The sequence below is a fragment of the Necator americanus genome, chromosome I (assembly GCF_031761385.1).
Source record: "Necator americanus strain Aroian chromosome I, whole genome shotgun sequence".
In the NCBI taxonomy this organism is placed as follows: domain Eukaryota; kingdom Metazoa; phylum Nematoda; class Chromadorea; order Rhabditida; family Ancylostomatidae; genus Necator; species Necator americanus.
In genome coordinates, this window is record NC_087371.1 from 1917275 (window position 1) to 1930603 (window position 13329).

Below are 13329 nucleotides of genomic sequence, written 5' to 3' on the forward strand. Positions count from 1 at the left end.
CTTATGAGTCTTTTTTGTTTTCTTAATGTATTTTTAGAAATAAATTGAATGGTGATTCACATATTTGTGTTTCGATAATATATATATATATATATATATATATATATATATATATATAATCGTAATAAAATATAAAACAAAATAAAAAAAATATAAAATAAAAAATAATACATAAACAGCCTGCAAGAGAGAAGAAGCTAGAAAGTAAAAAAAATAGCCTGAATTCGTCGAAGACGAAAAATAATTCAGTTTCTTCCCCTCTTGAAATCAAAAGTGGAAACTTCTGGATCTTAGTCCCGCCTTCACCATAATGTATTTCTAGAAATAAACAAAATCCTGATTCACATGTTTTTCTCATGTCTGGGTAAGTGGAAGAATTCTGATAGAGCATTTGTGATGTGTGGCGCATCGTAGCATCGAGCACGATGTTTTCTTGTGCTCTCCCCCCTTTCCCCAGCAACAATATAAACATCACGAGTCTCCGGGCATGGACACCCACTTTTGCTGCCGCCGTCGGCCGTCCGGGCCGGGGACCGACCGCCACATCCAGAACGCTATCAATTGCTAACTAATCCTGCGGTTTTTCGGGTCGATGGTGTTGATAAGCGGCTTCCTTTGCGGCGGTTGCGATGCGGTTGATGCGGATTACTATAATTCGTCGTGTCCCGCTCTAGTTTTCTACATACTTTTTCTGGATAAAAATACAATTTACTCCGTTTTTTTTCTCTGCAGTAAATCCCCGTTTAGAATGAAAAACAACATGGTCTACATAAAAATAAACGAATGGTTTGGTGAAAAAAACCATAAAATTTTGAATAAGGAAGAAATAGGATATTGATTTTTTCCGTAGCAGGATCCTGTTGGGAATCAAACGATCCTAACCTTGAAAATGTATGGAATGCAGGAATTCAGGTACATACATACATGAACGCATAAAATACGCGATTTTATCGGCTCACCACCACATTCACTTTGATGGGATGCTTTGGACGCGTCGACATTTCGTCTCCATCATTTCGTTCCTCCTCCTCTTCCTCTTCAACCACTCATCCTCTGTTAATTGTCGCGCCGTCCGGAAATCCTTTGCGACTCCGTTGGGCCCCCGTCGTGTTCTTAGATCAATCGTCCTCAAAAGTTCACCTAGTACTCTAATCCCGTAATCTGACCCCCCACCCTCCCCCGGCTCGCTCCTCTTCCCTTCCTCACTTATCATCGGCCTTCCGCTTTACTTCTCCTCTCTCCACTACCTGTCGTCTTTATCGATCCGCCGTGCTCGTTGTTTGTGCGATTGATTGCTCTGAATCAATATTTGCCATAGATGTGTAGCAGTGCAGGTAATAGCAACCACTTCGTATGTCTGTCATATCAACTCTCGTTTCCACTCGCCATATCCAGAAGTTGCCAGCCAGCATCTCATCGTCCTCGTCAGCTCATTTTCGTTGCATTTTTATGACCGAGTCCCCGGCGGCGCATGTTTTCTTGCGTTCGTTTCTCGTCGGCCTCGAGACGAGCACGACGAGGAGGGCTATCAGAGCTCTCGACGAGCACACGATTTGATTTCGGCTTCTTCAGCCAACCACTAGTGGCTGCCGTTCTTCCGTCCGTCCTCATTGCTACCACTCCAGAGACTCTCTGGAATGACTTTTTTTTTCTGACGAAAAACATTTCTGAGAAATCCAATGGAGATCTTGTAGGAAAACATTCAGAGCATTTATATCAGGTGCAGTTATGCGTTCCACCACCACTTTTCTCATTCATTCATTCGCTCATTCATTCATTCATTCATTCATTCATTCATTCATTCATTCATTCATTCATTCATTCATTCATTCATTCATTCCATTTCGTCCCACAGCTGCTAAAAAACTAAGTTAACTAAGCTATTGACTATCATTAGGGTCACCTAACTTTCTTCGGGAAAAAATTGAGAAATTTAAGAGTGGGAAAATGTGAAAAAAAAAATCATTTTTAAATTACACCACTATCAATCTTATAATTCATAATAGATATGTAAAAATATGTTTTTTGATGTTTCCGCAAGCATTTTTCCTCATATTTCTAACTATTTCTCAGATTTTATCCTTGACAACGTATTTTTCTATCTATTTGCTTTTTTTTTGAGCATCACAAAACCGCAAGAGTAGTTTTATCTGCGGATTTTTCCTTTCTGAGAGAATTTGCTGGGAAATTTTCCGATTTCTACCGTCTAATGGGAAGAAGGAAAAAACTCCTGCTTCTATTCCCGTACTTAGGATTTCTATGAGGTCAGTCGTGTTGATTTCCACGAGGTTTACTTCATTCACGTTTCTTGTGCAAGTTGCGGTGGTCACGTGCTCAGAGAAATTTCCAGAATAATTTTCTTCTTTTCTGGACACCTTCACAAATGCAAAAAAAATGCGTAGTATCCGTTTTGGGGTTCTCCAAAGGTTTTTTTTTCTGTATAGGCTTATTTTTGTTTACATTTTTTTGAGGAATGTTCGAAAAGAATGAGGAACGCATTATTTCGTGGGGTTATCCTCAATTTCTCATAGATCATTGAACGTGAATCATAAATTAACGTTAGGTTACCAACATTGTCCGTAATATTGCGTAATTCCTATAGATTTGATCAAAGATCGCTTGATGATGAGGATTAGACGTGATTGAGGAAGGTGCTCAATGACCTGGGTCCACGCTAATCCCAAAGAGTTTCTTTGAGATAACGGGACGATGCACCACCGACGTCGGAAACACTTCCGATCCCGGGGATCGTTTTCGGCTTTTCCGGACTCCGTTTTCTTTTTCCGATAAGTCAGTAATTGTCTCTTTTTCTTTTCGTTTTTCTTTTGGTTGCGTTTTCTGCGTTATTTTCCACATATTTTACTGAAAATACACTTTTTACGTCGATAAATACGATTAAAATAACAATTTCTTCCTAAGATCCGGATATTTTCTGTAGCACGTGTAAAATAAAAATGTCTTTCCTAACTTCGTGATATTTTCTCTCGTATTATCGCTTTAGGAGATTTTTCGCGAATTTTCAATGTGGTGTGTTGTAATTTTGTTTAAATTCCTAGTTTATCTATGTTAATTCACAATTTTCGGGTGTTTTCTGGCTCCTTTTTTTCCGTAGGTTTCATCCTTCCTGGTTCTTTGTTCTTTCCCTTTTTTTCTCGCTTGCTTTCTTCTTTTCTCCACTTTTTCGTCCTACGTTTTTTTCACCTTCGACCTATGCAGTCAATCCGACCGACTTTTTTCCTGATGGTCTCAGTTTTTTTTTTCGAAAAGGTCAATTTTTTGAATGTTTCGAAATTTGATCATTCGCCCCATCTACTTGTTGAAAAACAACAACTATGACATTAAAAAAATAGAAAAATTCGTTACTTCACAAGAATTCTCTTTGTATTTTTCATGTTTTGAAAAAAAAAGCGGCAGAAAATATGGGAAAATTGTTTCAAACAATTTCTTCATGAATGGCTCACGCTTTTATTTGATTTTTTTTCCAAACCTTGATATTTTTCCAAGGAGATAGTTTTGTTTAGATTTTCTTTTGTTTGTGTTACCTACAAATAGTATGTAAAAAATAAAACTGTTTTTAAAAAAGAAAAGAAATAAATATAAATATTTGTTCTATGTATAAAACCGGATTGCTATCCGGAAGCCTAGTTGATTTCATGTATTTTTTAGGCGTTAGCGCCTAAGTTAGAGAAGATTTTCCAATTAAAGTCCTAGGAAGGAGAGAGAGTACTGCCATTGATCAGACCGGCAGGAATTTTCACTTTTTTCTTGTTTTCCAGAAAACTGCCTTCCAAACAAAACCAGAAACTTGTTCTTTTTTTTGCGTCCAGAAAATATTTCCGGGCGATTGCTGATTGTCCAGCAGTCTCGTTGCATCGTTTCGACGTGTTCTCGAATTTTCCCTGTGCCTCCTTTCAAGTGCTCCTCATCTCGTGTTTTCGATGATGGATGCGGCGCGACATCGGGCCCTCCTTTGTAGTCCTTGCGTGTGCGCGCACAAACAACGCGGAGACGCGCTTGTGACTTCTCGAGTACCATCGGTTTGCTTTGTGGTTGCAGCTTTGGGAACTCTCAGAACGAAATATTGATCCGATCTTTTTTTTCTGGACGATTCGATTGTTGTTTGTGCCGTGCGCGAATTTGTGTCCGTTAGGTCGAATGGGTGAAGAGGCGTTAATTGACCTTTGCGTTGCAGCGACGGGACCTCAGGACATCTCGGGAGCCTATTTTCGGTCCCATAGATTAGGCGGCGTCAATTAGCCGCTAAATGGTCCCCCGCGCTCATAGGCGCATTATGACACCAAGAAACCAAAAAGTGAGGGAAATATACGTTCACGTTCAAATTTTTTCTGGATAAATTAAAGATCAATTAATAATATGTAATAATTAATAATATAATAATTGACTTGTAAAATAATAAAAATAAAATAATTCATATAAATTAAATCATTAGGTAATAATATGATCGACATTTAATTAAATAAATAAAAAAATAAATAATTAACACCAAGAAATCAAAAAGTGAGGGAAATTTACGTTCGCGCACATACTTTTTCTGGACAAATTAAAGATCAATTAATAATTAATATGCAATAATTAATATAAAGTACTATAATTGAATTATAAAATAATAAATTGTGATAAAAAATAAAATAATACATATAAAAAATCACTAAATAATAATATAATCATCATTTAATTAAATAACTTTGTTTAATTTGTTCATTGGATTTTTTTTGTGATTCAACTTTGTGTTTTTTCTCATTAAGCTGTTGTTTTCTTTTTTTTCTTACCGTTGCAAACCACAGCGATTGTTTTGTTTGCTTGTTTTTTTTTTTGAGAATATTAATTCTAAGAAAACTTACGATGCATTTTCTTCTGGAAAAATTGTGTTTTTTTTTCTAATTTCTGAAAAAATAGAATAATATGATATAGGTTAAATTAGTAAATAATAATAAAGTCAATATTTAATTAGATAAATTTGCGTAATTTTTTTTTCATTGTGTTTTTTCTGCAGTTTATGTTTGTGTTTATTTTTTTTACTAAGTTCTTGTTTTTTTTTTCTTTCTTTGCGTTAGAAACCACAGCGATTGTTTTTTTTTTCAAAAATATTAATCCCATTCCTATATTAATATGATCAAAAATATTAATATTATTATATTAAATATTAGGAAACTAATAGTACTTTTTTCTGGAAAACATAATGTTTTTTCTTCCTAATTCCTGATTTCTAATGAGTAATTTCCGTTGATAACTGCCTCGTTGAGAAAGCGGATAAATTATTTTAATTTGTTTTTTTTTTTCTCTAAATCTTTCTAATGATTTCAGATGTCTAGGGAAAGCAAAAGTACATTTTCTGCTTCTACAATTACAACATTCGTTTTCTTTGTCTTTAATTTCTTCCCAGCTCCGTTTTTTTCCGATAGTGGAATGTCTTCTCTTTCGAATCGCACGATTCTAGGATCTCCTCTCTCTCGTATGGTGGTGGTTCTCATAGGGAATTCGTTTTATTCTTTTGGAATTTTCCCGGAATTCTCATGAAAAGAAAAACACTACAATCTGGATAACGTTAAGCCGCTTGTTCCTAACGTATTGGTGATATCCGTTAAACGTTTAGTCCGATCCTATTTTTAGCAGAAAAGTTTCCATTGTTTTTTTTCCCGTTTCCGCGCAATCCTATCAGCTTCGGTCATGAGATCAACTATTTAAAAAAAATCTTTTTTCTTCTGTGAAAATTGGAACTTTGACAATACTAATTGCAGTATGACCCTGGGGTTTTTTTTTGCTCTCGTATCGGGCACCAATTATGAGATCGATTACAAATAATTCTCTTTTTTTTTCATTGTTGCGAAAACCAGATAATTTACATCATTTGTTGTACCATGTCCATGAGGTTTTCTTTTTCTGAGAATCAAAATTTCCATTTTTAATACTGTGCTGTTGGGAAATTCCAGAAAATCGAATCTTCTCAACTGAAAAATCTCGATCCTGATTCTTAGGACTGTATTTATTCTTCCAAGTTTTTTTCCTCACATGGTGCGATCAAATCTACCGTAAGGTTTTTCTTGAGAGTCAAAATCCCTATTTTTTTGAAATTTTCTTCTTGTTTTTGTTTTGAAATCCTTATTTTAGCCCGAAACTAGCAGAATTTTTCTGAAATCCGATAGTTTTTTTCATGTATCCACCAATAAATAAATTTTAACAAAATTTTAATAAAAAAATGAATAAATTGGTAGAGGATTTTGAGGTTTACATTTAACGTTTGACTTTGTTTTTGCTTTTTTTTTTCTTCGATGGACCAAATGACGGAAGTAGTTCACATTTTTTGGACACATCTTTTCTTTTTGAACCTCTTATGTCGGGAAATCTAACGAGGTTAGAAATGTAAGATTCATATACAGCTTACATGAGAAAAAAGGCATATATGTTGACAGAATCCTCATAGAAAATATCCTTACTTTCTTGGAAATGCAGGGTGCGAGCGCTTTTGCGAGGTGATCCAGGTAAGGCGTGCTATTGTTAGGTTTGCGGAAGAAATCTGCAGCGTCTTATGCGTCTTCGCCCGCGAAATTTCCAGGAATCGCCTACCAATTTCCCTTTTTCGGATGTGTTTACTGTTTACCAATCTAGTTTCTGGAATCCTCAATTTTCCCAAATCTCTTAAAAGGTTTCTCTTGGCTGTACATCATTTCTTCTTCCGTTGTCAAATATAAATTCTTACGTTGGTGTCGTGAAAAAATGTGATGTGACAATCAAAAAAATTATTAAAGGTTCCACAGTGACTTCGTGATAGATCTGACTCCATAGATATTTCCAGAAAATTTCTGTGTGGTGCTCACAATCCTCTTAAAAGGTTTCTTTTAAGAATATCTCCGAAAATTTCCTACTTTCGCTGTCAAGTATAAATTTTCGTAGTTGCTGTTGAGAAAAGGCGATTTAACAGCCAAAAAAAAATTTCGGAACAGTTTTCAGGCAAAATTATGACTTTATAGCCATTTCTAGGAAATTTTTGTGTTATCCATGGAAATGGTTGTTTGGTATGCACATATGTAGATGGATTTAACCTTTAATCAAATCGTGAATGGGGGAAAAATTGATTTTTCGAGTGCAGACTTACGTCTGCTCTGTGGAAGTTTTATGTGAAAATAGCATTTGGGGGGTGATTTACTGGTAATTGGTGTATTTCTAGAAGTTTTCCAGAACAAAATTAGATTTCACCTTTAGAATTCTAGTTTCTCAATCTGGAAAATGGATAAAAATCCGAGAAATTCTCACAAATCCCAGAGTTTTGATCCGGTCGATGTCAATGTCTATTCGTTCCTTTGGAATTGATTGAATTGGGATTGATTTTCCTCCGCTTTTCCTTCTTTTCACTTTTGTTTCTCTTTCTTCATTTATTTTCTTCTCTTCTTTTTCTTCTTAACTCTAATTTCACGTCACGTGTCGTTTACGTTTTATGGTCGATCGCGGTCATAAAATGTGGGAACGGATTTTTATAGCCGGTAACATTTCCACTACTTAGGTATCCGATTGTTCTGAAATCGAGAAACTCCTACCTTTGACTAATAAGAAAAATAAATATATAATAATACTATAATATAAATAATTAAAAATAACAATACAACTATATACTATATTTAATATATATGAAATTATACTACCATATACTATATATATATATATATATATAATACTACATATAAAATATAATAATATAACTAACTAACTTTAATATAAAATATAATAATAATATAACAATAATTTAATATAATAATTTTAGTATAACTACATACTACGTTTAATTTATATATATATTAACTATATAATTACATACTATATATAATGGTCCTTATTCTCTCCTGGTGGTGGCTACCCGTTCAAGGATAGCAAAGTTGGTGAGACCTACCGCTTGAGGTCCCACCCCCAACCGTTCCCCCTGGATCCCTGGCGGATTCCTCCGTTCGGGATCAAGCTGGTCACCTAAACCTTGGTATCCGCTTATCTACTGTAGCGTTCTGGGTCTGGAAAAAAGATCTCGCGTGAGGATTTCTCACTTTCCGTAGCAGGAGCATGACCTACCAATCCACCACCACCACTTATGCTTTGAAGACCCAGTCATGTTGTGTAGAAATTAGGGGAAATTCTAATGAGCTCTGTTCCATCTTGTTTTTGATTTATGGCACACCTGTAGGTGTTTTTAAATAAATAAGTAAGTAAACAAACAACTAAATGAATAAACAATTAAATAAGTAAATAAATAATACTAATATGTATAATGCTTATACTAATATATAATACTTATGCTAATATATATAATACTTATACTAATATATATATATAGTAGTTATACTGATATATAATATATAATAATATATAAGATATACAAATATAACTAACTATCTTTCGATGTTCTTCTCTTCCTGTTGCTCAACCGACAAATTCGTGGATTTATCTCTGTCAGCGTGTGGACAGCTTAAACAACGAAACTACGCTGACATAATGATCGACGAGGAATAACTCTCGGATACTCGCTCGCGAGGATCCTCTCAGATTTCCGATTTCTCTTCGCTTCCAGTACATCAACCATGATCCGGTGATTTTGGATCATCATCACCACCACCGCCATACGATCTACCACCTCGAACAAGTTGAGGTTTCTCCCAGCTGAAATGATCTCGAAATAATGTCAGTTGACCGTGGGGATCAGTTTTCGTTCAGCGTTCTGCGCTCCTTTACGTGCGAGTTGTGTGCGTCATGTTTTTTTTCGACTAACGGAAATTGAATCTGAAAATGTTTCAGCAATGTCGGAATTTATTTGTGTTTTTTTTTGTGTGCATTTTTTCATAATTCTTTCTTTTTCTATAGCCATAATCTTTTTTTCACGCTTTATCCTTTTGTTCTGTTTTTTATTTGCTTTTTTTTCATAAACCTTTCGTTTATCACACTTTATCCTCTATCCTCTATTTTACCTTTCTCACGCTTTATCCTTTATCCTTTATTTTCTTCATTCATTTACACAAGACGTGACCCTCTCTTTTTTCTCTTCATCCTCTTCCTTCAATTTTTGTAACTTTCGAATAATTTTTTTGGTTTTTGACGCTGAAATGCAAAAATCAATCCACCTGATACTAATAACAATCATCCATCATCCACGTGAAGCAAAGAGATCCAGGTTACTCGATTTTTATGCGTCAGGAATTTATGGACACGAGGATATGTCTAGTTTTTGCCGATTTACTCTCAATTTCTTATATTTCACTGTCGGAAAAATCATTGATCTATTTGCTAACCGTCTCTTTACTGAATTTTTTCATAATTTTAGTCATTTTTCCTGTTATTTTTTTTTCTCGGATGGCTTTTCGATTATTTATTTGTCGTTTGAGTCGAGTTTACCTTATTAATTAATTCTTAACGCTTGAATAAGTTGTATCATTTAAGATCCTTTAAATTCAGACTTTAGTACTTCGCCAACCACTAGTTGATCCAGATTTTCTGAATTTTCATAATTTTTATGATCTTTAATCCTTACAGATTTTAAAAATTCATCACGATCTTTGCATCTTTTTTTAAATCCATGATTATTTAATCCATTATCATCCTGGAACATTAAAAATAATCATGGTTTTTGTATCTAAGTCATTAGCACTATCTTATTTTGAAGTACTCATACTAGTACTACTAATTTTTTCATTCTGAATTTTCTTTTCTTTCTAATATTCTTAATGTCCACTTCTTTTATATGGTCGTAATACGATAGCTGTTTGTCAGATGCTAAAGTGCATGTCAATCAAACTTTTCTGGGAAATTCTCATTTTCTCCGCCGTTCTATTTACTTCTAGGATACTGATACTTCTACGATACTCCGGGGTTTTTACATCCATTTAACTATGGTTAACGTTGAAAAAAGCACAGTGATCAGTAATTAATGGGTTTTTAATTTTCTTTATAGAAGGAAAAAAAAGGTTTTTTTTTTCTTAAATAAGGATGAGGATAGATACACGGAAATCTATTGAAGGTAGGGGAAACAAAGGGGTGCAATCTGTTTTATTTTTTGTTATTGTTTGTTCCCTTAGCGAATTTCAATGTTACTGTATTGAAATTCACAGAAAAAAAAGCTGCATTTATTGCTTCTGGAGCCGTTTTTTTAAATTTCTAATCGATGAAAAACGTCAATTATCGGACATTGCGCTTTACTGAGATCGCTAATAGTTTTTTTAGTCGATTTTTATCAGCCTTGTTTAAATCTCTTCATCTGACATTAAAACAATGCAAAATATTCTCAATTTTTCTCTTGAAGTCCTGAACATTTTTCGTTTAAAAATTACACTAAAAAATTAAAGTATAACTTTGTTGATATACCCCTATAGTATGTTCTTTACCCGCTATATGTGGGTAAAGTGGCAAAAATGCAAGTGTCTTTTACCCCGGTGGGAAATTAAAGTGCTGCATGCGAAATTGAGATGAAATTTAAACGTGTTGATCACCTCGCATACATGTGTAGGTGAAAAAATTCAGCTCGTGTGTTTCTTTAAGTGTCCGTTCAGTTTCAAGATTCTCACTCGTTATATTGATTAACTATCACTTATTGATTGATTTTTTATGTAACGGAGGTGAAACTCTTCTCTTATCGTGGAAATTTAGTCCTCCTAAAGAAAAATCGGCATAAAATAAAAGTGGTTCAACATAAAAATTTTCTCTGAAATTTATTTGGTTTTTTTCTTCGACGACGACACTTACGTGTACACGTATATGCGTTGTTAAGGATGTCTTAGCCCTTAGGCGGTACATCACGTGATGGATTCGGTTCAGCGAAGACGAGGAATGAAATCATTGCCATTGTTGCGACGAAAAGAAGTGAAGCGTAGAAATTCATTCTGAAAAATTCACATGTTTTTGTTTACATGAAAGTTGTTGTTTTTTTTTCGATTCCATTGAAAAATCGAAAATTGAATTGAGCGAGTTGAAAATATTGAGGGAAAATGACGTGAAAAAGCCGAGAAGATGAATGCTAAGGACGAGGTACCGTCGATTGGGGTTTAGCGGAGCTAAATTGAAACTTGAAATGATCCGATGGACACTATACGGTCTACTTTGCTGTTTTATGTTGTTATCCGTGAATATATTATCACGTTAATGGCGCGAACAAAGTTTTTAATGGACGTGGCAGGCAACGGAGAAACCACTAATGGATTTTTAATGGCGATAAAGATGTGTGAAGTTGGGGAAATTTACATAAGAGAAACCGACAGTGTTGAGATCTCCGGGGGCAAAGATGCCGTCGGGGGTGTAGATTACGAATATAGGCTTGGGCCACGGTCGATTCCTCTTAATCGACCTGGGAAACGGCGTGAGAAATGGATCCGTAGTGCGAAATTTCATACGAGGCACGTTAGAACGGGTGCGGCTTTCGTGCATGTGCTGCATCCATGAGCAAGAGATCTCAAGGATCAATCAGCTTTCCTCATCAGCCTATTTAAGTGGTATCAATGAAAAGAATCGAGAGGAAACCGATGTGCATCTAAGAGTGTGCCGTTCTAATGTGCATCGTAAGAAGAAATGCCGTTCCCACGCTGTTTTTTCACGACGATTAGAGACAGTTGGGCTGGGCCACGCTCATTACAGTATTCCACACTCCGAACTCTATGTTTGCCCAAAATGCCCCATCAGTTTTGTGTTTTGTGGCCTCCTTCAAGAAAAAAAGATCCCCGCAACCATATAAAACATGAACTTGAAAAAATGCAAATTTATTGATTTCTCTGGAATCAGTTCCATGAACTTTGTTTCCATTGTTGGCGACCGGTTAGCCGTTCTTCTTCTTCTTCTTCTTTTCCTTACGTTCCTTAACACTCGACCACCATGATGCTCTCGGATCAGCGGCAACGAAGGACGAAATCATTGCCATTGTTGCTAGGAAAAGAAATACGGCGTAAAGATTCATTCTGAAAAATTTACTTGCTTTTGATTCGCCAGTGTTTTTTTTCCCTAATTTTTGAAATTCATTTCAATGAAAAAGTTCGAAATATTGAAGAGAAACGATGTTACAAAGCATGGATACAGTATTTGCCACATAAGCGTAAGCGTAGAAATTCAGCGTTCAGAAACCGTTCTCTGACCCCTTCTGCTACGGGTGGGGATCAGTTCTCGCTCAGTTCAACACTCACAAAGCACTGAACAAGGGGAAGGCGATGGGTTTAGTAGAGCTGAAATTCTAAAAGAGAAATGATCAGATGTGGACGATCAAGTCTGTGTGGCTTTTTTATGTTAACCGTATCCGTGCATATATTATTTCCTTAATGGTAAGAAAAAGGAGCTTTAATGGAAGTGAAAAACGATGGTTAAACCACTAGTGGATTTTTAATAGCGAAAGAATGTGTCTAAGTGACAAAATTTGCATAAATTTTTTTTTTTTAAAATGCAAATCTACTGCTTAACGTTCTCGTCAATTTAAATCTCATTGGACATTTTTTCAACTTTCAACGTTTTTTCGCTAATTTTTATTCAAAATAGTAAAAAATGGGAATTTCGAGTGTAAAATTCGCTTTACGCGTTAACAACACAGTAGCAAACAGTAAGCGCAAGTATAAAGTACGCGCCACATGCGTAAGTGTAGAATTTTGCGGAAATCTACGGCTATTTCTATTTTCTGTGGCGAGTAGGGACCAGTTCTCGCCTGATTACCTCATTTTTGGCACTTTTTCTCACCAAACGGGTGTAGCGCAGCAATACGACCTCGGTCACTGCCATCCAGATTTTTTCTGCCTCTCGTCTCGACAAGTTCGTATTGAACTCGACACTGGAAGAAAATTACTTAACCGCACGAGAATAACGACTAAGTGCCTCGGCGGTTGAACCGCAGCACATTCCAGGTGGGCTGCACGCGGACTCATAAACCTATGCGATTCTGAGTTGAAATCGAACGTATTGACGTATCCCAAGCAAATCGATCTTCGCCAAATATCTTAACCTTTTTTTTTCGGATGTATCGTTCGTGAAAAAATTCGTATAAAAATTTCCATTTTTCAATTCTTGAAATTTCCAACTGGTAGGGAAATTTTATGGGTACAAAAAAAGCTGCATAACACTTTTACACTCGGATTCGTCACCAACAATTTCGTCACTTCGCTCACCACGCTGAACTTTACGCTCCGCGTGATGTGACGTAAGACGAACGCAAGAAAACATTTCGAAGGATTGTTGTGACGTTCAAAGGATCGAATCATTTGAAAGGAATCCCTTTAAAAAGTGGATAGATTTTCAACAAAAAAACCCGGGGAACTAATGGCCCCATGGGCGATAAAATGAATCGTTGCGGGATCGTTGACGCATTTCGCA

The 13329-nt window shown here is 35.7% G+C and overlaps 1 protein-coding gene across 1 annotated transcript; it reads right to left on the bottom strand.

Annotated features, from left to right (window-relative positions):
* Positions 1 to 1425: 1425 nt before the first annotated feature.
* On the bottom strand, positions 1426 to 1665 carry RB195_004224 (uncharacterized protein; the record flags this gene model as incomplete). The annotated part of the gene is made up of 1 exon (XM_064180876.1): positions 1426 to 1665. The coding sequence occupies one exon, from the start codon at positions 1663 to 1665 to the stop codon at positions 1426 to 1428; it is 240 nt and encodes a 79-aa protein (XP_064033243.1).
* Between the last annotated feature and the right edge of the window lie 11664 nt (positions 1666 to 13329).